At 42.0% G+C, this 27497-nt stretch overlaps 1 protein-coding gene across 1 annotated transcript in view; it reads left to right on the top strand.

The window, feature by feature from the left end:
* The window catches only part of RNLS (renalase, FAD dependent amine oxidase), a 365754-nt gene extending 338770 nt beyond the window's left edge, over positions 1 to 26984 (top strand). Inside the window, exon 7 of the mRNA XM_069567939.1 lies at positions 26337 to 26984. Coding sequence (XP_069424040.1) covers positions 26337 to 26378 — 42 coding nt within the window. The 3' untranslated portion in view covers positions 26379 to 26984. The remainder of the gene's footprint in view (positions 1 to 26336) is intronic.
* Positions 26985 to 27497: the final 513 nt, after the last annotated feature.

Raw genomic sequence — 27497 nt, 5'->3', positions numbered from 1 at the left:
ACTGAGCATGATAATCTCTAGGTGCATCTCGACCATGTTCTTCATCTTGCAACTGAGATGATAACATTATTCAGGAAGCTGCTGTTCATTCCTATTGAGTGAGATATGGTAGGAAAACCACACGGCACCACATCTGGCACGTGGGCTTGGTGTTTTGCTCTAGCCAACCATGTCACGTATTGATGCCACCAAGGCTATTCCAGGAGGAGGAAGCATTATAATGAAACTGGTCGTGCTTGTCAGCTTTGACTACTACTCCCGTTATGACCATGCTCTCCACTAGTGGCATTCATTTTATATCTGTTAAGAACGAATTTAGTTCTATGGGAAACACAATAAAACACCGGTTGCCAAACATATCTTCTCCATGCCTGACTTAATTAAATCTCACCCATCCATCAAAGCTCGTTTTGAATGCCACCCCCTCCGTCACATCTTTCCTGACCTCTCCAAGTGTTTTCATTCTCTCTTGAACGTCTTAAAAACTTTGGCTGTTACTCCTTCAAGGATACTAGCCTTGTCTGCCCGTCACGTTACTGTCTCTTTGCCTGATCCCCAGTTCGATTTCAAATCCCTTGAAAGCCAGGATCCGTTCTAATCTTTACATTTCCTACGGGCTAAGCAGGGCTTCCCAGGTGGCACTAGTGGGAAGAACCTGCCTGTCACTGCGGGAGACATAAGAGATGAGAGGCCTGATCCCTAGGTCAGGAAGATCCCCTGGAGAAGGGCAAGCAACCCATTCCAGTGTTCTTGCCTGGAGCTTTCCATGGTCAGAGGAGCCTAGTGGGCTACAGTCCATAGGGTCGCAAAGAGTCAGACAAAATTGAAGTGACTTAGCATTCACACAAGCTAAGCACAGGGCATTGGACTTAGAAGTTCAATAAAAATGTGTTGAATTGCAGTGAATCACAACCTACCCTGGCTACCAGGCCTTGGGCCAGCTTCAGAGTGCAGAACACAATGGCTTCTTGTATTCGCTGCTGCGCACACCCACAAGCATACACTAAACACCTGGAAACATGGAGCTACTTAGTTGCTTGGCAAATACTCTTCCTCCCAGGGTGTTTTCCCTTTTGAAGAGGCTGCTCTGACAGCTGGCCTGCTGCTGGTTAGAGGGGGCACTCCCTGGAATGGTCCATCAATGCAACAAATGGCCAAATTCACAGTGCCAGAAACTAAGAAAAGAGAAGGATCCAAGTAGGAGAGCCTCAGTGCCAAGAATGCACTCTCAGATTGATCACTAAGAGGGAAGCTGGGAGCTCGGCAATGCAGAAAACAATGTTGAATTTCCACTGGAGCCTCTTCTCTCTTCTGCCCCCTTTTCTTTCTCCATCCTCCCATTTGCCTCTCCTATACCCCATCCTCCACTGTCACTTGGTCTTGAGGAGCTTAGAGTTCAACCCTAATTATGAGGAAGAAGCCTCCACTCCAGTGAGGTCAGGGCCGTCTCCCACTTCCTCTCTGGGATGCTCTCCCAAGATGCTGTGGCAGCGATGCTCCTGCTCTTTATTAAATACAAATTGCACTGAGCAGCTTCCAGGAACTTGAGTGGAAAGTTGATTGCCCCCAAACCCTCAAGGCATTTCCCAGATCCTGAAAGGATTATTTATTATTATTATTTACAGGCCTACATCATTGTTTCGAAGTTTCCTTAAAGGAACAGCATAGAATAAGCATGCAGCCTCAGAATGCATCCTTAGATTCTGAAATAATCTGCCAGATTCTGGTCGGCCATCAGGGCAGAAGGGAATGGGCTTCTCCCTGAAGCTCATGCAAGGTTGGCAGATTTGCAAAGATAAATACAGGACACCCAGTTCAATTTGAATTTCAGATAAATGATGAATAATGTTTTAGTATAAGTATGTCCCCAATATTGCATGGGACATACTTGTACTAAAACAATATTTGTTGTTTATCTGTAATTCAAGTTGAACTGATTATCCTGTATTTTATCAGGCAACCCTAAGCCCAGGGAGAGTCAAGACCGTAAAGAGATTTTCCCCAACAAAAGCTTCTTTTAAAGTCCTGGCTGAATGGCTTTGGACGACATTTCAATTCAGGCCCCTGCATTTTCCCTGGAGTGTGAGCTCCATGTCATAGAAAAACAATTAGGAGAATGAACATTCAGTGAACATTCCGCCCCTTCCTTGCCCTCAGCAGCCTGTGGCAGAATGCTCCCCCTCAAGCAGCTGGGGAGGAAAAAGCTCTCTCTTTTAAGATGGCTTTCCCCTCCCCTTTTACAGATTGGATTGTTTCTGAGATGTGCTGGAGAGCCGCTTTTGCTAATTGCTTGCAGACTGCGATCCAACCAGGCTTGCCAACTGTGGAGGCAGTATGGAGGGGCTAAGAGGCACAGAGGAAGGAGTCTGGCGTCAGGGGGACTGGGTTTGGGATTCTGGCTCTGCCACTTCCTGCCTGTGACACACTGGGCGAGTTGCTTAACCTCTCTGTGCCCTGGTCGCCACATCCATAAAACGGAGGAATTCACGGGGTTGAGGGGATGGTGACGTGAGACTGAAGCATGCCCAGTGCTTGTCACAGTGCCTGACACATAGTAGGTGCTCCTTTAATATCAAGGAGCTATTGTTATTATTGTATCTCTTTGGTATTTCACACGTGACAGAAATCGAGTCTACTCAAGCCTGGGGTTTGGAAATGTCGGAACGCAGATTCTAGAAGGCCATTAAGCCCTATCTATATACCCAGAAAGGGTAACTCACTTGAAGCCTGGCTCTGTTGCTCTCCAGTCCCTGCCCCATTCAGTCTGGTAGGCTGAACCCCTCTGAATTTGATGATCAGAACACCAGTGGACACGAATTGTTGCTGTTGTTCAGTCACCAAGTCATGTCAGATTCTTTGTGATCCCGTGGACTACAGCACGCCAGGCTTCCCTATCCTTCACTATCTCCCAGTGTCTGCTCAAACTCACATCCATTATGTCAGCGATGCCGTTCAACCATCTTATCCTCTGTCGTCCCCTTCTCCTCCTGCACTCAATTTTCCCAGCATCAAGGTCTTTTCCCGTGACTCACCTCTTTGCCTCAGGTGATCAAAGTATTGGAGCTTCAGCTTTAGTCCTTCCAATGAATATTCAGCGTTGATTTCCTTTAGGATCGTCTTGCAGTCCAAGGGACTCTCAAAAGTCTTCTCCAGCACCACAATTTGAAAGCATCAGTTTTTCAGAGCTCAGCCTTCCTTATGGTCCAACTCTCACATCCATGCACGACTACTGGAAAAACCATAGCTTTAACTATACAGGCAAAGTGATGTCCTTGCTTTTGAATATGCTGTCTAGGTTCATCACAGTTCTCCTTCCAAGGAGCAAGCATCTTTTATTTTCATGGCTGCAGTCACCATCTGCAGTGATTTTGGAGCCCCCCAAAAATAAAGTCTGTCACTGCTTCCACTTTTTCCCCTTCTATTTGCCATGAAGCAATGGGACGCCATGATCTTAGTTTTTTGAATGTTGAGTTTTAAGCCAACTTTTCCACTCTCCTCTTTCATCCTCATCAAGAGGCTCTTTTGTTCCTTTTCACCTTCTGACATTACAGTGGTATCATCTGCATATCAGAAGTCATTGATATTTCTCCCAAGAATCTAGATTACAGCTTTTGATTTCCCAGCCCAGCATTTCACATGATGTACTCTGCATATAAGTTGAATAAGCAGGGTGACAATATACTGCCTTGATGTATTCCTTGTTCCATGTCCAGTTCTAACTGTTTCTTCTTGATCTGTATACATGTTTTTCATCTCTTTAGGAATTTTCCACAGTTTGTTGTAATCCACACAATCCAAGGCTTTAGTGTGGTCAGTGAAGTAGAAATAGATGTTTTTCTGGAATTCTTGTTTTCTCTATGATCCAGTGAATGTTGACAATTTGACCCTTGTTTCTTCTGACTTTTTTAAACCCAGCTTGTACATCTGGAAGTTCTCAGTCCATGTACTGCTAAAGCCTACCTTGAAGGACTTTGAGCGTTAACTTGCTAGCATATGAAATGACCACGGTTGTACAGTAGTTTGAACATTCTTTAGCATTGCCCTTTTTGAGACTGGAATGAAAATGGACATTTCCCAGTCCTGTGGCCACTGCTGGTTTTCCAAATTTGCTGGCATATTGAGCGTAGCACTTTAACAGCATCATCATTTAGGATTTGAAATAGCTCAGCTGGAATGACATCACCTCCACTAACTTTGTAGAAATGCTTCATAAGGCCCACTTGACTTCACACTCCAGGATGTCTGGCTCTAGGTGAGTGACCACACCATTAGGAATTAGGATGTGAATTAGGTCACCACAAAAATGTATTGGGAGTCAGATGTCTACTTGAAGCAGTGGAAATAAGAGAGAGGTGAAGAGAGGTGGAAGGAGAAAAGGGAGGAAGAAGAAGGCAGGGAGAGAGCAGTCTTCTTATGAGCACTCAGTGGAATTGTATTAGAAGGGTGCTGACCTGTAATCACAGCTCAGCAAATGTTAGCTCTCATTTGAGATGTCTTAAAGAGTGGGTAGGGCTTTTATAAATAGAAAAAGGAATTTGTAACTTAGAAGAATAAATAATTAAAGTTATTAAGAAGTTGACCTTAATAACTGTGTGCTTGATGAATTTGGACTTGGTTTTATAGGCAATGGAGCTGGGGAAGACTTCTGAGCAGGGGCTGAGACATTATTCCTAGTAGAGAGATGCTGAGAAAAATGTGCTCTCACCAAAATATGTAGATGGACTGGAGGGGGAAAAGGATACAATAGAAAGACTGATATAAGCAGGAGGCTGTTAGGAAAAAAACAATTGAGAAGTGGTATGAGCGTGAAGGGGGAGGGGAGGGCGCACCCAGGAGGGTAGAGGGAGAGAAGGGAAGGGAGGGAGAGAAGAGCAGAGAGACAGAGAGGGAACTGTGGAGGTTGAATATACAAGTTTGGTTACCAGTCTTTGGTTACCAAGCTTTGACTGTCGCTGATCAGAACGAAGAAAGAACCAAAGTTTGCAGACTTAAAAAATATTGATTGCCGCCTTTAGCAGATCCTGTTTTTCGCCCAGCCCACATTCCCCATCTCTCCTCCCCTCCTCCAAATTTATTCAAATATTTACCCTCCTTTAAATGGCCATTGCTTAACAGAAGACGCACTTGTCCTCAGCACCTGTGGGTGGATATTGACTTGTCCAAGACATCCAGGTGGCTCCATTTTCTTCCCAGTGATTGGATTCAGCATGAGCATATGGCAAAATTCTTGACAAATTTATCAAAAGAGTGGAAACAGCCCAAACATTCATCAGTTAAGAAATGGATAAATAGATGTGGTATGTCTATGCAGTGGAATACTATTCCACAATAAGGAAGAATGAGATACTGCTTCGTGGTACAACATGGATGTGCCTCAAAACATTATGCTAAATGAAAGGAGTTAGACACAAAAAGCCATGTATTGTGTGATTCTTTTTGAACAAAATGTTTAGAATCACAAATCCATAAAGGCGGAATGTAGGTTAGTGCTTGTCAGGGGCTTGAGAGAGAAGGAAAAGAAAAATGATTGTAAATGGATACAGGCTTTCTTTTTTTTTTTTTTTAAATTTTCATATTCTTTTATTTTTTTAATTTTACAATGTAATTTGGAGGTTCATCCACACCAATGCAGAGAGGTGTTCTCATTTCCTTTTTCATTCATCCTTTTCATGAGAAATTGTTTTTAAAGACTTCCATTGGCCCAGGTTAGTTAATATTCTAGCTTCTATTCTAGTTATTTTACACTGTAAATAAAGTTATTTCACACTCTAAATGAAATTATCTTTCTCCTGTTCTGCCTCTTTCATATGTTCACAGGTACCTTTCAGGATCTCCTGCATTCCACTCCAGTTACACCTCTATTCCCTATCTCCTTGTCTACAATACTGGTATCATATTTGTGAATTACTATTGTATTTGTATAATTGTAAGGGATTTGATTTAGATCATACCTGAATGGTCTAGTGGTTTTCCCCACTTTCTTCAATTTAAGTCTGAATTTTGCAATAAGGAGTTCATGATTTGAGTCACAGTCAGTTCCCGAACTTGTTTTTGCTGACTGTATAAAGATTCTCCATCTTTGGCTGCAAAAAAATATAATCAATCTGATTTTGGCATTGACTGTCTGGTGATGACCATGTGTAGAGTCATCTTGTGTTGTTGGAAGAGGGTGTTTACTATGACAAGTGCATTCTCTTGGCAAAACTCTGTTAGCCTTTGCTCTGCTTCATTTTGTACTCCAAGGCCAAATTTGCCTGTTACTCCAGGTATCTCTTGACTTCCTCCTTTTGCATTCCAGTTCCCTATGATGAAAAGGACATCTTTTATGGGTGTTAGTTCTAGAAGGTCTTGTAGGTCTTCATAGAACCATTCAACTTCAACTTCTTCAACATTAGTAGTTGGGGCATAGACTTGGACTACTGTGATACTGAATGGTTTACTTTGGAAACAAAGAGAGATCATTCTGTCATTTTTAAGACTACACCCAAATACTGGATTTTTGACTCTTTCGCTGACTATGATGGCTACTCCATTTCTTGATACAGGCTTTCTTTGGGAGCAATGAAAATGTTCTAACATTGATTGGGGTGATGGCTGCACAGTTCTGTGGATCCTGTGAATCTATTCAAAAACTGAATTGTGTGAATTATGTGGTATGCAAAGTATATCTCAATAAAGCTGTTATTAATTTTTTTTTAAAGAACCAAAAGAAAGACTGCTAGGGAGACTTTTGGAACAGATTTTATTGCTTAAAAAAAAAAAATACCACAAGAAAAAAACAACCTCAGCCTCCTTTTTCTAGAGACTGAAGTATCTGAATATAATCACTGGGGATGTTATAATAGTCTACCTACCATGACAGAAACCAGCAGAAGTCAGAACTGACCCACAGAAGAGGCCAGAGCCAAGAGAAGCACCTAGATTTGTTATTACTTAAGATAATAAGTTTTCTATTTTTTAGGCCACCTGAGTGGGGGCATCATGTCATTTGTAGCCACAGCATTTTAATTGATACAGTTCCATGAACAAGAAGGAGAAGTGTTGGGTCTTCAGAGAATCTATGAGTTTATGTTAATTTGCAAGTATAATCCAAGTGAAAGTTTGAGTTGTAATTGAAGATCTGGAGAAACAGATGGATAGATGAATGGATGGATAGATGGACTGGAAGTTCCATGTTTGGAGCTGAAGGCTGAAGTCCCAGGGAAAGCACAAAGAGAGTATGAGAAGTGTCTGAGCTGCCTGGACAATCTCTACGGAACAGGAGGAAGAGCAAGAGAGATTAGTGAAGGAGACGGAAAAAGTGTGCAGAAAGGAAATTAGAAAGCTGGAAAATCCTGCAAATGCTAATCACACAAACCAAGAACAGGATTCAAGTGGAAGGAAATTAAAGTTTGGGTCAAATTTTACAAAGAAAACAAAGAGGAAATAGCAGAGAAAATATGGTTTTATAACAATGTGGCCATTTTAAGAAAAAAAAATTTCAAAACAGCAAAATGTGATTTTAGTGGCATAATGGTGACAGAAGCTAAGTTTTAGAAGATACGAGTGAGGGGAAGAGTGAGTGAACAGAGGAAATAGGTGGTGGCAGTGTAGGGACATCATACAGAAGTGGAGTCACTGTGGCAAGCCACTGACATGTAGGGGCTGAGTGCCGTTACATCAGGTGCTTGTGTGCATGCTAAGTCACTTCAGCCATGTCCAGCTCTTTGCAGCACCGTGGACTGTAGCCTGTCAGGCTCCTCTATCCATAAGATCCTCTGGGTAAGAAGACTGGAGTGGGTTGCCATGCCCTCCTACAGCAACCCAGGGATCGAACCCACATCTCTTCCATCTCCTGCATTGGCAAGGGGGTTCTTCACCACTAGTGCCGCCTGGGAAACCCTGTTGTTACATCATAACCTAGTCCTATACTTGTTGCAGATAGTGAAAGGATTGAAAAAGCCAGAAAATAGCAAAAGAGAACAACTAAGTTCCAAGGAACATTTCATGCAAAGATGGGCTCCATAAAGGACAGAAATGGTATGGACCTAACAGAAGCAGAAGATATTAAGAAGAGGTGGCAAGAATACACAAAAGAACTGTACAAAAAAGATCTTCACGACCAAGATAATCACGATGGTATGATCACTCACTTAGAGCCAGACATCCTGGAATGTGAAGTCAAGTGGGCCTTAGAAAGCATCACTACAAACAAAGCTAGTGGAGGTGATGGAATTCCAGTTGAGCTATTTCAAATCCTGAAAGATGATGCTGTGAAAGTGCTGCACTCAATATGCCAGCAAGTTTGGAAAACTCAGCAGTGGCCACAGGACTGGAAAAGGTCAGTTTTCATTCCAATCCCAAAGAAAGGCAATGCCAAAGAATGCTCAAACTACTGCACAATTGCACTCATCTCACATGCTAGTAAAGTAATGCTCAAAAGTCTCCAAGCCAGGCTTCAGCAATACGTGAACCGTGAACTTCCAGATGTTCAAGCTGGTTTTAGAAAAGGCAGAGGAACCAGAGATCAAATTGCCAACATCCGCTGGATCATGGAAAAAGCAAGAGAGTTCCAAAAAAAATCTATTTCTGCTTTATTGATTATGCCAAAGCCTTTGACTGTGTGGATCACAATCAACTGTGGAAAATTCTGAAAGAGATGGGAATACCAGACCACCTGACCTGCCTCTTGAGAAACCTATATGCAGGTCAGGAAGCAACAGTTAGAACTGGATAGACATGGAACAACAGACAGGTTCCAAATAGGAAAAGGAGTACGTCAAGGCTGTATATTGCCACCCTGCTTATTTAACTATATGCAGAGGACATCATGAGAAACGCTGGGCTGGAAGAAGCACAAGCTGGAATCAAGATTGCCAAGAGAAATATCAATCACCTCAGATATGCAGATGACACCACCCTTATGGCAGAAAGTGAAGAGGAACTAAAAAGCCTCTTGATGAAAGTGAAAGACGAGAGTGAAAAGTTGGCTTAAAGCTCAACATTCAGGAAATGAAGATCATGGCATCTGGTCCCATCACTTTATGGGAAACAGATGGGGAAACAGTGGAAACAGTGGCAGACTTTATTTTTTGGGGCTCCAAAACCACTGCAGATGGTGATTGCAGCCATGAAATTAAAAGATGCTTACTCCTTGGAAGGAAAGTTGTGACCAACCTAGACAGCATATTCAAAAGCAGAGACATTACTTTGCCAGCAAAGGTCCATCTAGTTAAGGCTATGGTTTTCCCACTGGTCATATATGGATGTGAGAGTTGGACTGTGAAGAAAGCTGAACAAAGAAGAATTGATGCTTTTGAACTGTGGTGTTGGAGAAGACTCTTGAGAGTCCCTTGGACTGCAAGGAGATCCAACCAGTCCATTCTAAAGGAGATCAGCCCTGGGTTTTCTTTGGAAGGAATGATGCTAAGGCTGAAACTCCACTACTTTGGCCACCTCAAGTGAAGAGTTGACTCATTGGAAAAGACTCTGATGCTGGGAGGGATTGAGGGCAGGAGGAGAAGGGGACCACCAAGGATGAGATGGCTGGATGGCATCACTGACTCGATGGACATGAGTCTGAATGAACTCCGGGAGTTGGTGATGGACAGGGAGGCCTGGCGTGCTGTGATTCATGGGGTCACAAAGTGTCAGACACGACTGAGTGACTGAACTGAAGTGAACTGAACTGAAGTTCAAGAAAAGATGTTTGGGGTTTTGATTTTTCATATTTTTGGGGCAAATGAGACCCAAGCACATTAGTCAGGGAAACAGAAAGAGTCAATAGAAATAAAGAACCTACAGATGACGAAAGAGTGTCCTAAAGAGAGCAGAAAACATGGCAATGCTCAAGCCCAGAGGTAGGTCTCTGCCCTTCTTCTTCCAAGAGAGGAGTGAAAATCCAGACTCAGGAAGATTACCTGGCAGTTGGCACTGGATAAGAAAACTGAGGGAGCTCACCCTCATTAGCCCATGCACTTGACCTTTGAGCAGGGGCAAGAGGAAGTGGGAATTTAGAATCCTGAGTGTGGAGCAGTTTCAAAGGATGAGGAGTGTCTACGCCTTAAATAACTGTGCACGCAACGATCGCCTTTGTGTATCAGCCTCCTGGCAGCTGTCCACATGGGGTGACTGGCGAGGACAACTAGCAGGACTTATTGCATTCTTTTGGTCTAAATGCCACAGGCATTTCTTGAATAAAATCATCATTATTTAAAAAGTAAATTAGTCCTGCCCAGGAAGGGTTAAAATTGTTTTTCCCAAGTTCTAGCCTAGCTCCCAACCCCCACTGTTTCCCCAAGTCCTTTAACAAAATTAGTTATTCCATTGACAGGCCAGTGCTGGTCCCCTCGCAGAACAACACATGCTGTGCTCCCTCTGTGAGCGCACTCGAGATGAACTTTGAGCTACACATCTGCTTCAGAGAAGGAACTCTTATTCCCAAATGGCTGAGATTAGCTGAAGACTCTGGGTTCATCTCCACCATAGCATATTTTTATTAGATAGGCTGCTGGAGAATCAGAGGAATAAATTTAGTTACTGTGTCTATACCTCATTATGATGCGTCCCCAACTATTGTTCTTTTCATCAGATTAATGTTATTCTCAGACTCTGTTTCTGCAAAGTGACTGTTTGGATGAAAACCAATGTCCATCCTCAGTTACCCCCAAGCCACTGGTGTATCTGGGCTAAGGATGTATTTTCATGATGTCACCACCCCAAGCCTCTTTCTTTGATTTAAAGCAGTGGTTGGCAAACATGTTGTGTAAAGACCCAGAGAGTAAATATTTTAGGCTTTATGAGACTGCAAGGAATCAGTTCTGTCACTGTAACACAAAAGCAGCCAGAGGCAATACCTAAATGAATGAGCATGTTTGTGTTCCAATAAAACTTTACAAAAACAAGCAGTGGGTTGAATTTATCCCATGGGCTATACTTTGCCAACCCTGGATTAGCAGGAAGACTTCAGGTGAACTGATAGATAAAAACCAATATCTTTTCATGTTTTCATCTCCGAGAAGGAACAAAAAAATCACCAAAACATTCTGTTGGACATTTAATTTCTTTTACAGGCAGCAGTGTGGCGTGTCTTTCTAATATATGGCATCCTGGAACTTTCTTGGTGATCCAGTGGTTAAGACTTAATCTTCCAAAGCAGGGAGTGTGGGTTCAGTTCCTGGTGGGGGAGCTAAGATCCCACATGCCTTCAGGCCAAAAAAACAGAACATAAAACAGAAACAATATTGTAAAAAATTCAATAAATACTTGAAATTGGTTCACTTCAAAAAAATACTGTATGGCATCTTAAGTTTTTAGATTCCCCTCCCCAGAAAAGTTGAGAACAGCAGTAGAATTTAATTCAGAGAAGAGAGGGTTAAATGGTTAAAAATTGGAGGGTGAAAGTATCATTTATCTGCAAACACAGACTCCTCTTTAGAAACTGATTTATCCAGACATTGAGTTGATTATGAGATGTAGAGTAAAAACAAATTTGCTGACCTTCTTTGCAGGGATCAAAGGTTAAATTCATTCCCTGTAGGATGGTTCTGTTAAATCACTCCCAAGCCGCCTGGTGACATATTTTTGAAAAATATTTCTCTCTAACTTTATCAAGTGTTCTTTGTGTTCTGGAAACATGATTTGAAGTCCCACTTAGAGCTGGGAACTTATGAGTCTTAGATAGCTGAAATTCTTCTCCAGCTCCATACAGAGACATATGGTTGATTGGAATAGATGTTAATTTCAGTGGTTAATACCTTTGAGTCTAGCTTTACTTATCAAAGATTGATATCCTACTTACCTCATATTATTTGTTGAAGATTAAAATTAACATTTTACACTGAATAACCAAGGGTTGTATGAACAATGCATAAAGAGCTAAAATTATCCACTTTGATGTCCTTGACATTGGGCTGGATAAACATGTCTTAAATTAAAATGTCTATCAGTGACTGAGTGTTCTCAACTTTTTGCCTCCAAGCAGTATCTCATAGCAGAACGGCAAAAATTCAAAAATTAGGAAAACTTTGTGCACAAATTAGTTGAGCTTAAAAACATTTTCTTTAATAAAGCAAAGTTTCTATCTCTTCCACTGTAAATTCATACTAAACATTTCAATAGCAATGGTTTACAAAATTCATTTTATGACAAAGTTTTGTCAGCACATAGAAAAATTTCAGACAATGCTGTAAGTATTTCATATAGCTAAGTACATGTTAAGGACCTTCCTTTAGTCTATTTATATGTAAAACAGTAAAATTTAACTAATTTTAAATAATTTGTTACTTCACAAAATAGTGTTATCAACTCTCTGTTGGTCCCCAGTTGTTTTAATTACAATTGCTATGTTTAGAATTGTGGCCCTCCAAAATTCATATGTTGAGACCCTAACCCCCAATTTATCTATTTTTTATTTTATTTTTGCTTACTTTAAAAAAATTTTTTAATTATGAAAATATGATAATACATTTACAGGAAACTTGGAAAATACAGAACAAAGTTACATATAGTTCCACTATATATTATAATTATTTTTCAGTAGATAAATTAAGATTTTTAGTTGGAGTTTCAATATCAAACTCTCAAAAATTAGTAGAATGAATGTACAGAGAAGTAGAAGGATGAAGAAAGTGAAAGTGAAGTCTCTCAGTCAGACTCTGCGACCCCATCGACAGTAGCCCACCAGGCTCCTCCATCCATGGGATTTTCCAGGCAAGAGTACTGGAGTGGGTCGCCATTTCCTTCTCCAGAGGATCTTCCCAACCCAGAGATCGAACCCAGGTTTCCCACATGATAGGCAGATGCTTTACCGTCTGAGCCACCAGGGAAGTCCTGAAAAGCACTATGAATCAATTCAACTTAATTAAGATTTATATAATTTTCACACAACAGTAGATACAAATTATCAAGTTCCTATGGATGATAAACTAAGAGTCATTGGGGCATATCCAGGGACATAAACCCAGGTGCAAAAATTTCATGCCTGACTCCCAATTTCGAGATATTATTTGGGAATTCTTTGGGAGATACTTAGGGTTAAACGAGGTCATGAGTGTAGGACATTCATGATGGGATCAATGATAGGTTTAGAAAAAGAGGAAGAGAGAGATTTCTCTCTTTATGCCATGTGAAGATACAGCAAGAAGCTGGCCATCTACAAACCTGAAAGAAGGCCCTTTCCAGGCACCAATTTGGCTGGTACCTTGATCTTGAACTTTCCAGCCTCTGAAATTGTGAGAAATGTCTTTTGTCTAAGCCACCTAGTCTACAATATTTTGTTATGGTGGCTCCAGTCAATGGATATAACAATTTTACAATTTAATGAGTAGCAAACTAAGAATATAAAAGGGTGTTAGTAAAATTTTAATTTCTAGCATTTGCTGGCTTCACAAAGAAGAGCAAATTCGGATTTTCTTCCCTACAAAGTTCAGAGACTATGTCATTGTTGGCTGAACTCTGAGAATCTAGGTTGTTAAACCTAAGCCGAATGACTTTCTGTCTTTGGGGAGCATGTGTGCACACCCAGACGGAAGTCTATTCATTGATGGAAGAGGAGGCAGGAATAAGGGTACCCGATTTGTTGGGTGAAGAAACTGAGAACTGATTTTTCAATTCAGCTGTGAGAGACAGGAAAATTAAACCCAAATGTCCTCACAGATGGGATTCCTCTCACACACCATATACTTTCTACTATACCATGAAGCGAATCAAGGATATTTTAGTAACTGAAGTTTCTAGTCAGATACATACCAGGTGACTTTGGATATGTTCTTTTTCTTTGCCAAGGCTTGGCTTCTTAACCTACAGGTGGAAACAATGACATATCTAATCTCATAAGGTGGTTGGGAATTGGAGATAATGCAACTAACACACTATTTTGGAGTGTTAGCCGCTCAGTTGTGTCTGACTCTTTGTGACCGTGGACTACAGCCTGCCAGGCTCCTCTGTCCATGGAATTCTCCAGGCAAGAATACTGGAGTGGGTAACCATTCCTTTCTCTAGGGGATCTTCCCTAGGGATAGAACCCAGGTCTCCTGCATTGCAGGCAGATTCTTTACCATCTGAGCTGGTAAGGTATCACCCAACACACTAGTTACTGGCATAAAATAAGTACTCAAAAGTGTTTGTACTATTATTCGGATTATATGTTAAAAAGAGACAAAATGGCTCATTTCATTCATGGAGTCACTTTCACAAATTTTGAAGCTAAAATACAAGTAAAGTTCCCTCAATCTTAATCAACCAAAGCCAATAAAATTTTTGGAAATTGCCCTTTTAAGACTTTGCTACTGTGTGTATATGTGTGTGTAATCATGAAGTATTAATTTAAAAAATTGCCAAACTCTTATTGGGAAGCAGAGACATATCAGATGGGATCTTGAGCTCAAATTCTCTCCTCTTGAAATCCACCACAAATGATAAGCAGAGCTAACAAAGGAAGACTTAATTACCCCCTGAGGTTTTATCCCCAACCCCATGACCTATGGGCTCAGACCTATGTACTTGTGCGGATTTATTTTGCCTGGTTGGGGAGGTCTAATAGGCCCCGCTCTCCTCAAATATCTCCCAAATAGGAGAAGACCCACTGTTAATAGTTTTAGCCACACTTCACAAGTGAGAGAAATGCAGAATATGACTAAAGGGCCAGGACACCCACCTGGAGGTCAAGCAATTGTCTTTTTTTCTTGCCACACAAGAACCCCACCTAGCTCACCATGACTGCAAAACTCTTCCTTCTTGGAGTTGAGTGAGCAATGAGTGGAGGCAAAGAGGATCTTAAGTTTCCTTTTAAAGTACATATTTTTCATTTTGGAGATAGGGTTGGGAGAGCACAGACTTGGGTGAAAACTGTTGAAAGCACATATTCTCCCCAGCAGAAAAAAAGAGTGGACATTGACATAAATATAAAATGTGGCATGTAACTTACAGGAGTAAACAGAGCTGGAGCCCATCAATGGACCTCAGTTAAGAATCTCTGACTTACTGTTATTTTAAACAAATATTCATTGAGCACTGATTGTGGGACACCGTGTTAGACACTTTTATGTCTTCATGTCTTGTCTTCAGATCTCAAAATATCCCTTTCTTTTAGATACTATTGTGTCCATTTTACAATAAGGAAACTGAAACAAAGAAATGTTAAATGACCTGCCCAGTTGTAGATTTTAATAGTAGCCCTGCCATGTAGTGCCTATATGAACTTAGGTCAGATCAGTTGTTCTTACTCTTATCCTTGTTTTCCTTCTCTATAAGATTGGTAGTAAAGATACCAACCACTTTACCAATAAAGCAAGTAAGACTTTACTTACTTTAAGTACTATACAGTAATATTTATTGCTGACTATTGTGTGTACAAAATCATATGTACAAACCTAAATTGTTGTGTGGCTTAAATGAGATCACACAGTGAAATATTTTGCAGATTCTGGAATGTGTAAAACGCATAATAAATCATTACATTAAAGAAAGAAAGAAATCACCTGATCATTGGAATGAGCCCCACCAAATTGTAGGTCAGCTGGAGAAAACTGTACCATAGCAATCAGACTTTTTGGTTACAAGGGATAAAAATCTACTCAAAGTAGCACAAAGAAAGAGGGTTATTTAATGAACAATTTACTCAACAATAGAGTGTCACACTCTGTCCAGATGTGAGGGCATCTTAACAGAATTTCATGTAATCTTAGGTCAAGAAGTCCAGCCAGACCTCCTGGACTGGAGCTGGGCTTTGAAAAGCAGTCCTTCTGTGTTTTCAAGACCTACCCAGTCTTTCTCATATCTTCTCATGCCTTCGCTTCTTTTCTTGTATCTGCTTGTCCCTGCTTGTCCCCGTGTTGTTTCTCTGTGTGCTCACTTTGGACATGGCCCAGTGTAGCTATCTTTGGCCTGATCTCCATGTTCTCCCCACCCATGTATTTACGCCAACTAGAATCCTCCACTCTGTGGTTGAAAACATCTAAAGAAAAGGATCTTGCTGGCTTACTCAGACTATGGCTCCCCTTGGGGTCAGATCATTTAATCAGCTGAAGCCATAGGACTATGAGAATGGGGACTCTCAACTGTGCAAACAGGGGGACCCAGCCCCACTCATTTCAGGTCATGGAGTATTTTGGGAAATGGATTTACTGCATACCCATTACGCCCAAGTCGTGAAATCTCCCAATGACCACCAAGGAGCCGATATCCGATGCAAAAGCAAGAGTTTTTATTACCAAGCTCGAGCTGGGGCTCCCACCGATACCGATGCAGCCGCTATAGGGAGGAGCCCTGCGCTCTGGGTTACATTGCTTATATAGGGTATTATCGTGTGAAAAATTCGAAAAACGGGAGTCTCCAGGTCTGATTGGTCACCTTCTGGTGAAGGGTTAGGTGTTGAGTTCTGATTGGTTCTCCTTTCCTGGGCTTGATTCGAATTTCCCGGGCTGGCCAAGGGTTCTGATTTGTTCCCAGGTGGTGGGGTGAGGTTAGGGAATTTCCAAAGGCTCTTTTCCCGGAACCTTACAAAGTGGAGTAGCTTTGATTCTTCATTTCCCCCTTCTCTAGGATCCAGGACAGACCCAATCATGGGTCTGAGGTCAGCTCTATATTGTCTCCTGCTAAGGGGACCGTTGGTAGGGCCGCATATTGGGATCTGAGTACCATGAGCTGCACTGTGTTGATGCAGTTTTTAATGAAGGCCACTAGTTAGTTTAGTAAGCATGGCCTGAGGGTGAGTAGCAGTAACAAGATAATCAGGGGCCCCACCAAGGAGGATATGAGAGTTGTGAACCAGGGGGATGAGTTGAACCAGGATTCAAACCAATTTTGAGACATTTCTTTCTTTCTTTTTTTTTTTTTGAATCAGCCCTTTTCTTATCTTGGCCAGGGACTCCTTGATTACCCCTGAGTGATTCACATAAAAACAAAGTTCTTCCCCTAACGCAGCATAGGCCCTCTGAGAGACTTCATACTCAAGATACTTTTTGGGAATTGGGGCGGAGATCTCTTTCTTCTGTAACTTCTTCCTCCTGTGCGTGGGCGTAGGCCTGCCTAATAGAGCAGAAGTCTCTCTCTACCTGATCTAGGTTGGGGTTTTCCACATCTGAAACCAGCTTCTACCCTTGTAGTAACAGCAATTTAGTTGGCCCCTCTCAGAGATGAAATAGACAAAGGCCTAACAAGAGACCTAACAGGATGGTCACCTCTGGTCCTGGAAACAGAAGGCAACATTTGGCGTGAAGGTTGCAGGGTTTGTGACCCCTTCTGATGGTTTGGTGGTGAGACAACAGAGCTGTGCTCCAGGAATCTTGTGTTCAGTCTGAAGTTACCATCTGCCACCTGGGTGGGGGCTCAAAGACATTGTTATGCATATTTCTCTGAGTAGGAACCAGGACTCTGTCTGGAGGCTGCACCAACCTTTGATGGTTTCTGTTTTTGCATCCCCTCCCTTCCCTGCTTAGCAATTGTTTGAATCCATGCTTCGGAATTCAGGGAAGGCCAAGGAGGCTGAACACAGTCTATATCCTACAGATAAGAAATGGAGAACACAGAACAGATCTGCACTCCAGAGCCCCACAGAGTCCCGCTCAGGTTTAATTTTAGGGAACTAGGCAACTATGACTGTGATAACTTCCTTCAAAATGGGGCATAGGACTGCCCCAGCTTGGAGTATAGACCCTGAATTGAAAGTATTTCTGAGTTCCAAGTTCTAGATCTGAGTCTTGTATGATTAAAATCCTAATCCCTTGGTCTGCCATTTTGTTGTAACAGAGCCAGTTAAAAGTAATTGGAGGAGTGATAACTGGAATTTAGTAGACAAAATAAATCTCATTTCTTTTTAGAAGAATAGGCCTGAAACCTAGTCTGGTCCTGGCACTTCAGGGAGACTTGTAGCCATGTAGCCAGTTGCCTAGTTTTATAAAAAGTAAGGTTACTAGCTTCCAGCAGACATTGTTTTGAAAATGGTGGCATCCAAGCCTGAAACGACTCAGAAAACTCAAGTGTTTTTAGCAATACAAGGTCTAATCTGAAAGTACACCCATAGCATCACCTAGTTATTTCCCAGGATATCTGAACCATAGCTACTCTATTTTGACTTTTGATTGTAAACTTTTCCTTAATAGCCAAAGCAGATTTCACCATTAATGATGTCAGTGTTTCTCTATGTATGAGAAGATGCAAGAATTGGGACTCATAAAATCTTCTCCTGAAAAGATCTAACTATCTGAAGGCCTGTTCTGCCAGTTTTTCCCAGAGCACAGAGTGCCTCATTCCTGATTTTCACCCTGAACTCCTTTCAGGGGCGTTGAAAGTCAGCAGTTGCAGCGGCCATGGTTTAATCTTTGTAGATGCAGATGGCGAGTGTCAGTCTTCAGTTGGCAGAGCACTTTTTGCTCATAAACTTGACCATGATTATGAGGGGAGCACTTCATGACCATTTTATCCCATGGTGCTGAGAGTGTCCATTCTCAGGTAAACAGGCCACTCAATGTGCTGTTACTGGACTAGGCCATAAAACAGCATCCAAAATTCTCTGGACCACCTGTCTTACTAGCTTCTTGGTCCAGGAAAATATTCCCTCTTGTTGCTTCTTGCCATATCTAGAGTTACACTGTTACCACCATCGATCTCATATGGGACTATATATTATTCTATTAGAGGCCTCACACACATAGTGTAAGAAACAGCAATTTTGTAAAACAGGTGAAATACAAATAACATAGCCAGCAGTATTAGAAAAGTCACAAGTAAGACTTATGTTAAGAACTTCCATTAGATGTAGCCCAGTATATCTTCAGGTTATCTGACTTAGTCTGCCCTGTAGAATCTTTATCTTCCAGGGAAATTATATATTGGCACCATCTATAAGGCACATAGCCCAGTTTTCTAGTGTCACTAGACTGATTATCTTTAGTATGAATTAATTTTTTAAGTAAATTTTCTCAGGGCCAATCAGTTAGAGTCTGGTAATAGAGAAATTTACCAAGGTAACCCAAAACTAGACACAGGTAATTGGCCACAAACCCAACAATTGGATTGATTTTTAAAACTAGCATAGGATCAGGCCTATGATAGAAAAGCATTTGACTTTTATGCAAAGGTCTAAGAAGTCAAGAAAACAAATGATCATACGAATCAGGTCCCGCATCTCGGGGAAGCTGTCTCCCTCTGATGTCGTCGTCTTCTCATCCTGGTGTAGTGTAGTTTCTCCTAATAAAAAAGTCCTTCCATCCATGTTGGAGACAGTCCCTTAAATTATGTCTTTTTCCAGTCCTGGTTGCAGGTCATGAGGCATCTGATCTTCATCCAAAGATAGATTATTGAGATAAGCTTCAGAAACAAACTTAGGGTGTTCTTCAAGAATTCAATTAAATTTTACATTAACATTACATAACAGCAAAGAACTATCTAAGAGATGAGTCTTACTAGATGCAGACCTCCATTAACAAACTGGGATTTAACATTTTGAAATATCTTTTTCTCCTTAAAGTTACCCTTATTTTTATTAAATATAACCAAATTAAGGCTAGTTTGTTTGCAAAATAGGTCTGTTCTCACTGATTTTGGTCTGATTATTTCCATAACCATAATTGATTATAGGCTTTTTATTTTGCTGAAACATTTACAGAGTCTCAGACTGAACTTTTAAAATAAAACAGGGCTGGGAAACTCACACCAAAGGCTTATCACAGATTTTGCCTAACAAATCTAGGTGAATTTTTCCCTTCTTAAGGTCTCAAAAATTTCTTGAGATTTTTGTATCCGTGAGAAAACTTTCCTAACTCATTTGATAAACTTACTGGAAACCTAAGAACTTCTAATTTTTGGAGGAGTTAGATAGAAAATATAATTGTTTTGTTTATAACATTTAATTTTACCAAAGTATTGTCATAATTAGTTTGAGAGGAAGATTTCCCCTACTCCCTGAAAACATAAGATTTAACCCCATAATTTTTCAGATAGGAACCATAAAAGTTATAAGCATATTCACTGGTTCATTTAGTCCTTTTGCTAACTTTTGTGAAGTCATCAGGTTTTCCATTAAAATACCAGGACATATCAGAATGTTAAAAACTCTACATTATAATATGAACAGATTTATTACTCATTTGATAATCTTTTTTTTAATGTAATTTAACCAACCAAATAAACACAGTTTAATATCTCTCTTTGGGATGTTCCAGGGGCCCTCTGAAGCACCCCAAAGTTAGCTAGAAGCCAAAAGTGCTTCATAGAATGATTTAGGAAGTTTTGTCAACAAATATCAGAAAGGTTTTGAGCACTCAGTCAGGCGGGACTATAGGTCACTGTGAAACAATAGCTATTCACTCAGCCAAGTAACAATATGGGATTTCAGAAGCAAATACAGAACAGACCATTTAAGAAGCAAATGAACTTAAATCTATTGTCAAATGCAGTTCAACATCTGAAGAAAGTGTGTCCTTTTAAGAGAGAGAAAAGCCAAATTCAAGTTTTTGCGCCAGCTTATTTTTAGTCATTAACAGTCCCAAATTTCTTTAGCTTCTTTGTAAGAGGAAACTAATGTTCAGTAATAAATGTTTCAAAATTTTACTCTCTTTGGAAATGAGCTAGCTAGTCAGTGAACTTCCATCACTTAGTTTAGCACAACCCAATTCAAGTTACCCCAATTTGGACAATTTCAGACAGACATTCCTAAAGCATAATTATTCTTAATAGAGTTTATGTAAATGCTCATATCTCATTTACATTTTTTAGAATTTTTTTTCACTTGAGGTAATTTTCTTGTTGACAAACTTGTAACAGGTATAATATTTGACTCATATTAAACCTAGGTACAATGAAAATATTTTACTTACTGTGAAGTACTCTAAGACATGTCTATATTAAATAGGTCAACAAACAAACATTAATATCAGGTATTTAACACTGAATATTTCCCAGTTCACATAAACCTGGAATTTATTGTTTAATTTAGAATTACTTGATTTGTAAGCACTTACCTTTTTTTAAGCCAAATAAATAGAGATCATATACAAAAATATTACCAAGACATATTTAGACAGACACAGTGTAAGATCTAGCTTCAAGTCTTTTTTTTTTCCTTTTTCCTCAGTGTCAGGAGTTAGAGATGGTCAGATAAGTGTTCCTGAGAGCCCTGGTCTCAAGGCACAGGGAAAGAAAATCAAGTTTTAACAAAATGGTGGCAGGTTTAAACCACATGGTTGCCAGACAAAGCAAAATTTCCTTTTCCAGGGGATCTTCTCGACCCAGGGATCAAACCCAGGTCTCCCATATTGCAGGCAGATGCTTTAACCTCGGCTCCACCAGAGAAGCCATTAAATACAAAAATACAGTCTCTCAGAAAACCTCCTATAGACACAGAACTTCAGATCCAAGTACTAACATCAAAGATTTCAAGGGAGGAAAGGAAGCCAGGTTGAAAGAAGAAGGGAGAGGAGGCAGGAGAGGGGGGCAAAAGGGGTGGCCTTACAGACGTCCCCTGCACCTACAGATACCCAGGCATTACGGGACTTTTCCCTGGGCCTCAAGAGAAGGGAGGACTGGAACTCGGCCTTACCAGAAATCAGAACCAGAATTCGAGTTCTCTGCCAAGAGGAGGTGATCAGTCTCCAATCCTCAGCTCAGGCTGAGGGCCCTTCGACCAGATTCCTGCGTCCAGGACTTGGGGGCTGGAAAAACAGGGAAGGATAGGAAGGGTTAAGGAGAGGAAAGAGAGAGGGAAGGGGAGAGAGATCAATAAAGTCTCTTGTTCCTTACTGGTCGGGGCACTCTGGCCAGTTGTCCGTGTCAGGAGGAGACCAGGGACAAAAGGGTCCCAGTTGCGGCCACTGGGTCTGGTCCGTTGTCAGGCAAGCTGGCCCCTGAGTACCCCGAGTGGTCAGGATGTCAGTCTCGGTGAAGAAGAGTCCCACCAGAGTCACCATTTGTTGCAGGAAGAGGGACCCCTTCCAGGGCCCAAAACTGGGCTCTTGTCTAACTCTCAGAAATGAATTGTCCGAGGAGACACACGTGCTGACAAAGGGAACTTGGTCAGGGTGTCCGATCCGCGGTCAGAAGATGATATCTCGGGCTCGGTGTACAGTTCCCAAGTCAGAGGTGCCTTCTGAGGGCCAGCCTACATGGAAGGTCTGCCATTCTGCGCTGCAAAAAGTGATTAATTTATTCCTTTTAATTTCTACACTGAGGTCATGAGCGTGCATCTTGACCTCCTTAAAATTATCAGTAACCAAGGATAGAGGTGTGGGGCTAGAATGGTGTTGCCCCATTGTCTCTGGATCAGTCAGATGTTGGTAAATTAACACAGACAATACGAACAGCCACACAAACAGAAAGAGAGACAGGAGAAATAGACCTCCGGGAGTCCGGAGGTAAAACCGAACGACGACGGCCTCCGGCCGTTCAGCGGGAGCGACCCGCTATCGTCTACAGAGAACAGGGGCACTCAGTCCCCCCACGCCGGGGTCGGGGACGTCTCCCAAGGACCCCCACCGGTGACTCTCCGGCGCGTCCGCCTGAGTCATATACCGGTCTCAGATACCAGGTTCTACCAGGAGTGAAAAGAAAGATAGTCCGGATAGGTCTTCCCGTGGAGCCGGTGGGAGATCCCGGACGAGCCCCCAAATGTTATGCCCAAGTCGCGAAATCTCCCAGTGACCACCAGGGAGCCGATATCCGATGCAAAAGCAAGAGAGTTTTTATTACCAAGCTCGAGCTGGGGCTCCCACCGATACCGACGCAGCAGCTATAGGGAGGAGCCCTGAGCTCTGGGTTACATTGCTTGTATAGGGTATTATCGTGTGAAAAATTCGAAAAACGGGAGTCTCCGGGTCTGATTGGTCACCTTCTGGCAAAGGGTTAGGTGTTGAGTTCTGATTGGTTCTCCTTTCCTGGGCTTGATTCGAATTTCCTGGGCTGGCCAAGGGTTCTGATTGGTTCGCAGGTGGTGGGGTGAGGTCAGGGGATTTCCAAAGGCTCTTTTCCCAGAACCTTACAAAATGGAGTAGCTTTGATTCTTCATACCCTGGTCTCAAGGAAGAAGGGGGGATGAATTGATTTTGCTCTCTTGTAAAAGTATTCCCATCATGGAAAAGAAAACTAAAAGTCATGTCTATTCAAAAGGTACATGTTCCTTGCATTTTTTTTTTTATTAAAGGGCAACATATAAAGTCCTGGTTTCACAATGTGTCCAAGTCTTTAGGCAAACATGTCCAACAGTGGTTTGTTCCTGTTTCATACTTGTTTTATTTTATTTGGCAGCAAAATGAAGATCATGTTTCGAATAAAAGCCCAGTTCTGTCCCTTATACGTTTCATTAGGCATTATATGCTGTTCCTGTCGTCTCTTTCCAGACATGCCCAGGCATGTTTTACAGACTCTTTTTGTAGAAATATTTTGGTCATAGGATTTGAGGAAGATAAAAGTCACTCATCAACTCATTATTTATATTAATAAAATCGCTTTTTCTTGATGCTATTTGGAAAACAACTGCTGGGAAACCTAAAACTGGACTGTGCTGTGGAGAACAGGAAGTAGAGAGGATAGAGGAGATTGTGGAGACAGGAGTCTGAGTGCAGACTCTGTCTCTCCCACATGAGCTGTGCGTCCTTCGGCAAATTAACCTTTCTGGGCCTCAGCTTCCCTTCATCAGTCATATAAATGTGATACTGCCTTGAGCTTGAGTTTGTAAGTTTGAGGACACAATGAGATAAAAATGATATATTCTCATGAAAGTACTTTCATGATTTGAATATGCTTCAAAAAATGGAAGCTTCTAATTTAAAGAACAAAAATTGCCTGAGCCCAGAAAACTGAGCAGAGCTTTTTCCCTCATCCTGTGTCTCCCTTCAGCAGTTCTCAGGGCCTTAAAAGCAGATGGATCCAGACCCTTAGTACTAACTCTTCCCTGTTCGGTTCCCCACTAGCTTGTGGCAACATCCTGTCTTATGTGGCTTCCTGCTGGTTCTTGGATGAGTCTCTCCAAAGGTGCATGTTCACCTCTGATGGTCATTTAAAAATTCAGTCAACATACATCAGCCCAAGTGTTCATCATGCATGGGGTAGGCTGTGATTTTATAATAAAACAAAAGCAAGAATATACCAGGTGGTCTTCTAAGCACTTTCATCAATAACCTCATCTGACAGGCACCACGTACCCCAGAAGTATATACTATTATTATTTCCCTGTTTATTAAATTAAGAACGGAGGCAGAGAGAGGTTATGTGATTTTTCAAAGGTTAAACACTTTGTTATGGAATCAGGCTGTGCATCCAAAAGATAACTAGAACCTCCTCCCTGACTCTAAGGGGCTTCAACTTCACTAGGAGGTTTGTATTTCACATCCCACTAACTATAACATAAATGACATCTCCCAGTCTAGTGCTGTGGGCAGAAGGAACTCAGATGTGGGCTTACTGACTTATGCCTGTTTCTATGAGGGGGACTTGAATCTTAGGTCTTGGGCTAAGCTGATCAATCCCTCTTGTCACCATCCACCCCGGATTTTAGATGAAATTCCACCATAGTTTTCAGTAGCCACATTCGCCTAGGTCTTAGTAGTTTGAAGGAGAAAAACAATCACAGTTGAGTGGTCACGTACTCAACGCTTGATCATACCACCAGCTATTCAGCTTTGCATAGCTTTGTATCCTCCATGCACTTACTCCAGGCAACTCATAAAAGCCAAGACCATAGATATCATCTAGTTCAAGGACAGCAAATAGATTTCATTTCATGTGCCAACTCCAATCCACTGAGGGTTGGTGCTGGAACATCAGATGTAAAGCAATCCTGAGGCTGTCAGGGATTAAAGGAAAAACTGCCTCAACTGATTCGTGATGTCTGATATGGGCCCAAGAGCAGGGTGCTAAGGCATGCATGCAACGTGTATACCAAAATGAATCAAATCCAGCATGTTTGTGTTACAGAGGAGGAAATAGGACTCAGGAAGGAAAAGTGGAATGACTCAGAACCACAGCAGGTTAGTTACCTGGTTTCTTGCGCTCTTTTCATAATATGTCCTGTTAAGTGACAATTGGTGCTCATACGATCAGCACCAGAACCCAGCAAGCAAATTACGTTGTGCTTAGTACAGTTTTTGTGTGAAGTATATTTCATTCTAATTCCTTAAAAGCTGATGATCCAAGTAATGTAACTTTGTCCATCAGAATATCTGATTATCCAGAGCATTCCCTGACTTGGCTGAACAATAGCAAATAACCCTCCCCCGGGCAAGGAGCAATTTGTTCCCAACAAAAAGAAAAAAGTCAGGTTAAGGTCTTCCTCAGTTCTCTAAAGGGCCAGCAACAAAGGTTTATGTAGCAATACTGTTTGCTCATCTGACCTGGGCTTGTCAGTAAAATCTGACCAAATAAAACAGATTTGAAGGAATGATGGCTGTCTAAATAGTAAGCTCAGCGAAGTTAAAACCTGGTGGCTGGATTTCATCATTTCTAAACATTCCTGAAGCATGAGCCAATTAAGTTGTGATCCCCAAGGGAGATGTAGAAATAAGGTAGAGAGAAGGAAAGAGGGTGGGCAAGCAGGGGGACTCCACTTCCAAAGGTTTCCTGGTAAAAAGGAGAGGAGCCCCTTGGCGGGGAGTGAGATCAACCTCATTAGAGCGTGAAGTTTTGGTAGAAATTGAGCTGCTAATGCACCGTGATGGAAATGGAGCTTGGACTTTGCAGTCAAATGGTCTCCCAACTCAATCCCAATTCTACTCCTTACTGGCAAACACAGAGCCTTGATTCCCTCCGCATACGTCTTTCAAGATGGTATAAAATTGATTGAAAACCTTGTGTTGCACACCAGTGCCCACAATTTAGCAGGGGCTTGATGAATGGCCAAGTAACTAATCAACATGCTGGCTTAGGATATTTTGTAGGGAAAACAATACATATAGCAATACTGGACCAGGAATGAGGAGCCCTGAGATCTGGTCCCAGTTCTGCTACAAACCAGCCCTGGGACCCTGAACACTCTGCCTTGCACATTTGTGGTTGTTGTTTAGTTGTTAAATTGTGTGCAACTCTTTGTGACCCCCATGGACTGTAGCCTGTCAGGCTCCCCTGTACTTGTGATTTCACAGGCAAGAATACTAGAATGGGTTGCCATTTCCTTTTTTAGGCGATCTTTTTGATCCAGGGATGGAACCCGGGTCTTCTGCATTGGCAGACGGATGCTTTCACCACTGAGCCACCTGGGCAGCCCTAAGCACGAAATAAATATCCGCAGAATAAATAAATGAATGAAGACGAAAACCCAGGAAGAATTTTACATACTTGTTGGGCCCCAGTTTTCTCATCTATGGAAAGAAGACTGACTGCTCAGATCCCTTTTAACAATAATGTTCTTTCAACCTTTGTATTTCTCACAGATGCTCAAGTCCACTATGAGTTGCGTACAGTCCTGCCCATGAGATGGAAGTCCCAGGGAAGATCACAAAATACAGCACTTGACCTCAGCAGGCCCTGGGCTAAGTCACCCCTGAAGATTTGACCCTGACCACCCGGGGATCCTGTAAGCCTCCTCTTCTTCCTGGAGTTGACTCCAAGCAAATGAAAGCAGATTTCCAAACAAGGGATAACCGAGTGTGAAGATGAGACCTGGGGAGGCACTCCAGCCTCTGTTTGCTCATATTATTTGCCGTCACCAGCACTGTTCTCCTTCTGGGCTCTTAGCCCCTTTGCCTGTGAATCAGGGACCTGCAAGCGGAGGGCTTAGGCTGCTCGGCCACCACAAAAGTTAGGACACTCCATCCACCCATGCCCCTCACTGCCAGCACTCAGGTGGAGAGCCAGCTTGGTAAGCGGGAAGTGAATGGCAGGCAAGGCTTGCTAAGCCATCAGGGCGCCAGCTTAGCTCGGGGACAACCACACTTTCCCTGGCTTCCTTTTCCTTGGCGGAGACTCCCTTGAAGGGTGGGCCTCAGACCCCAGAAGGGGACAAAGGCTCTCAGGAGCAGGGAGACAATAACATTCACAAGATGAGGAGTTCAAAAGGAAACAGCACAAGCTGGAAGTAATTGATGTGTCTTTAATGTTTCAAATATGCCTGCTTTTGTTTATTTTTTTAATCTCAACAAGTCGCAGACACTGAATGGTAACTCTGCACCTCCCCCGCTTTGGCCCTCCAGCTTTAGAGGCGCTTTTACACAGCTTTAAAGATAAAACTTCAGAAGGCTCTAGCTTTTTGCCCCGCAGGCAAGGAAAGCAGCCCATCTGACTGGGAGAGGAAAGGGGCAAAGGCAGGCTGCTCAAGTTTCCTGAAAATGAGGTTGGAACCAGGAAGTGGACTGAGGTAGGAACCAGGAAGAGGAGTCTCTGGGAACCGATCAAAGCAAGGAGGCAGGAGAGGAGAGAATTCCAGGGGCTGGCTTGTTATTGATGTTGTACTGAAAGAAAATCACTAGAGGTTTCTAAGCAGAGGATGAACAGTAGAAATATTCCTCTGATGAAAGATGTTTCTAGTATCTTTTCTTGCTGAAAATTAAAACAAGTGGTGCAAAGGGCACCCTAACCTACCTGTAGATCAAATT

The sequence above is a fragment of the Ovis canadensis genome, chromosome 22, assembly GCF_042477335.2.
Source record: "Ovis canadensis isolate MfBH-ARS-UI-01 breed Bighorn chromosome 22, ARS-UI_OviCan_v2, whole genome shotgun sequence".
In the NCBI taxonomy this organism is placed as follows: Eukaryota; Metazoa; Chordata; class Mammalia; order Artiodactyla; family Bovidae; genus Ovis; species Ovis canadensis.
This window is presented reverse-complemented; position numbering and strand designations above follow the sequence as displayed.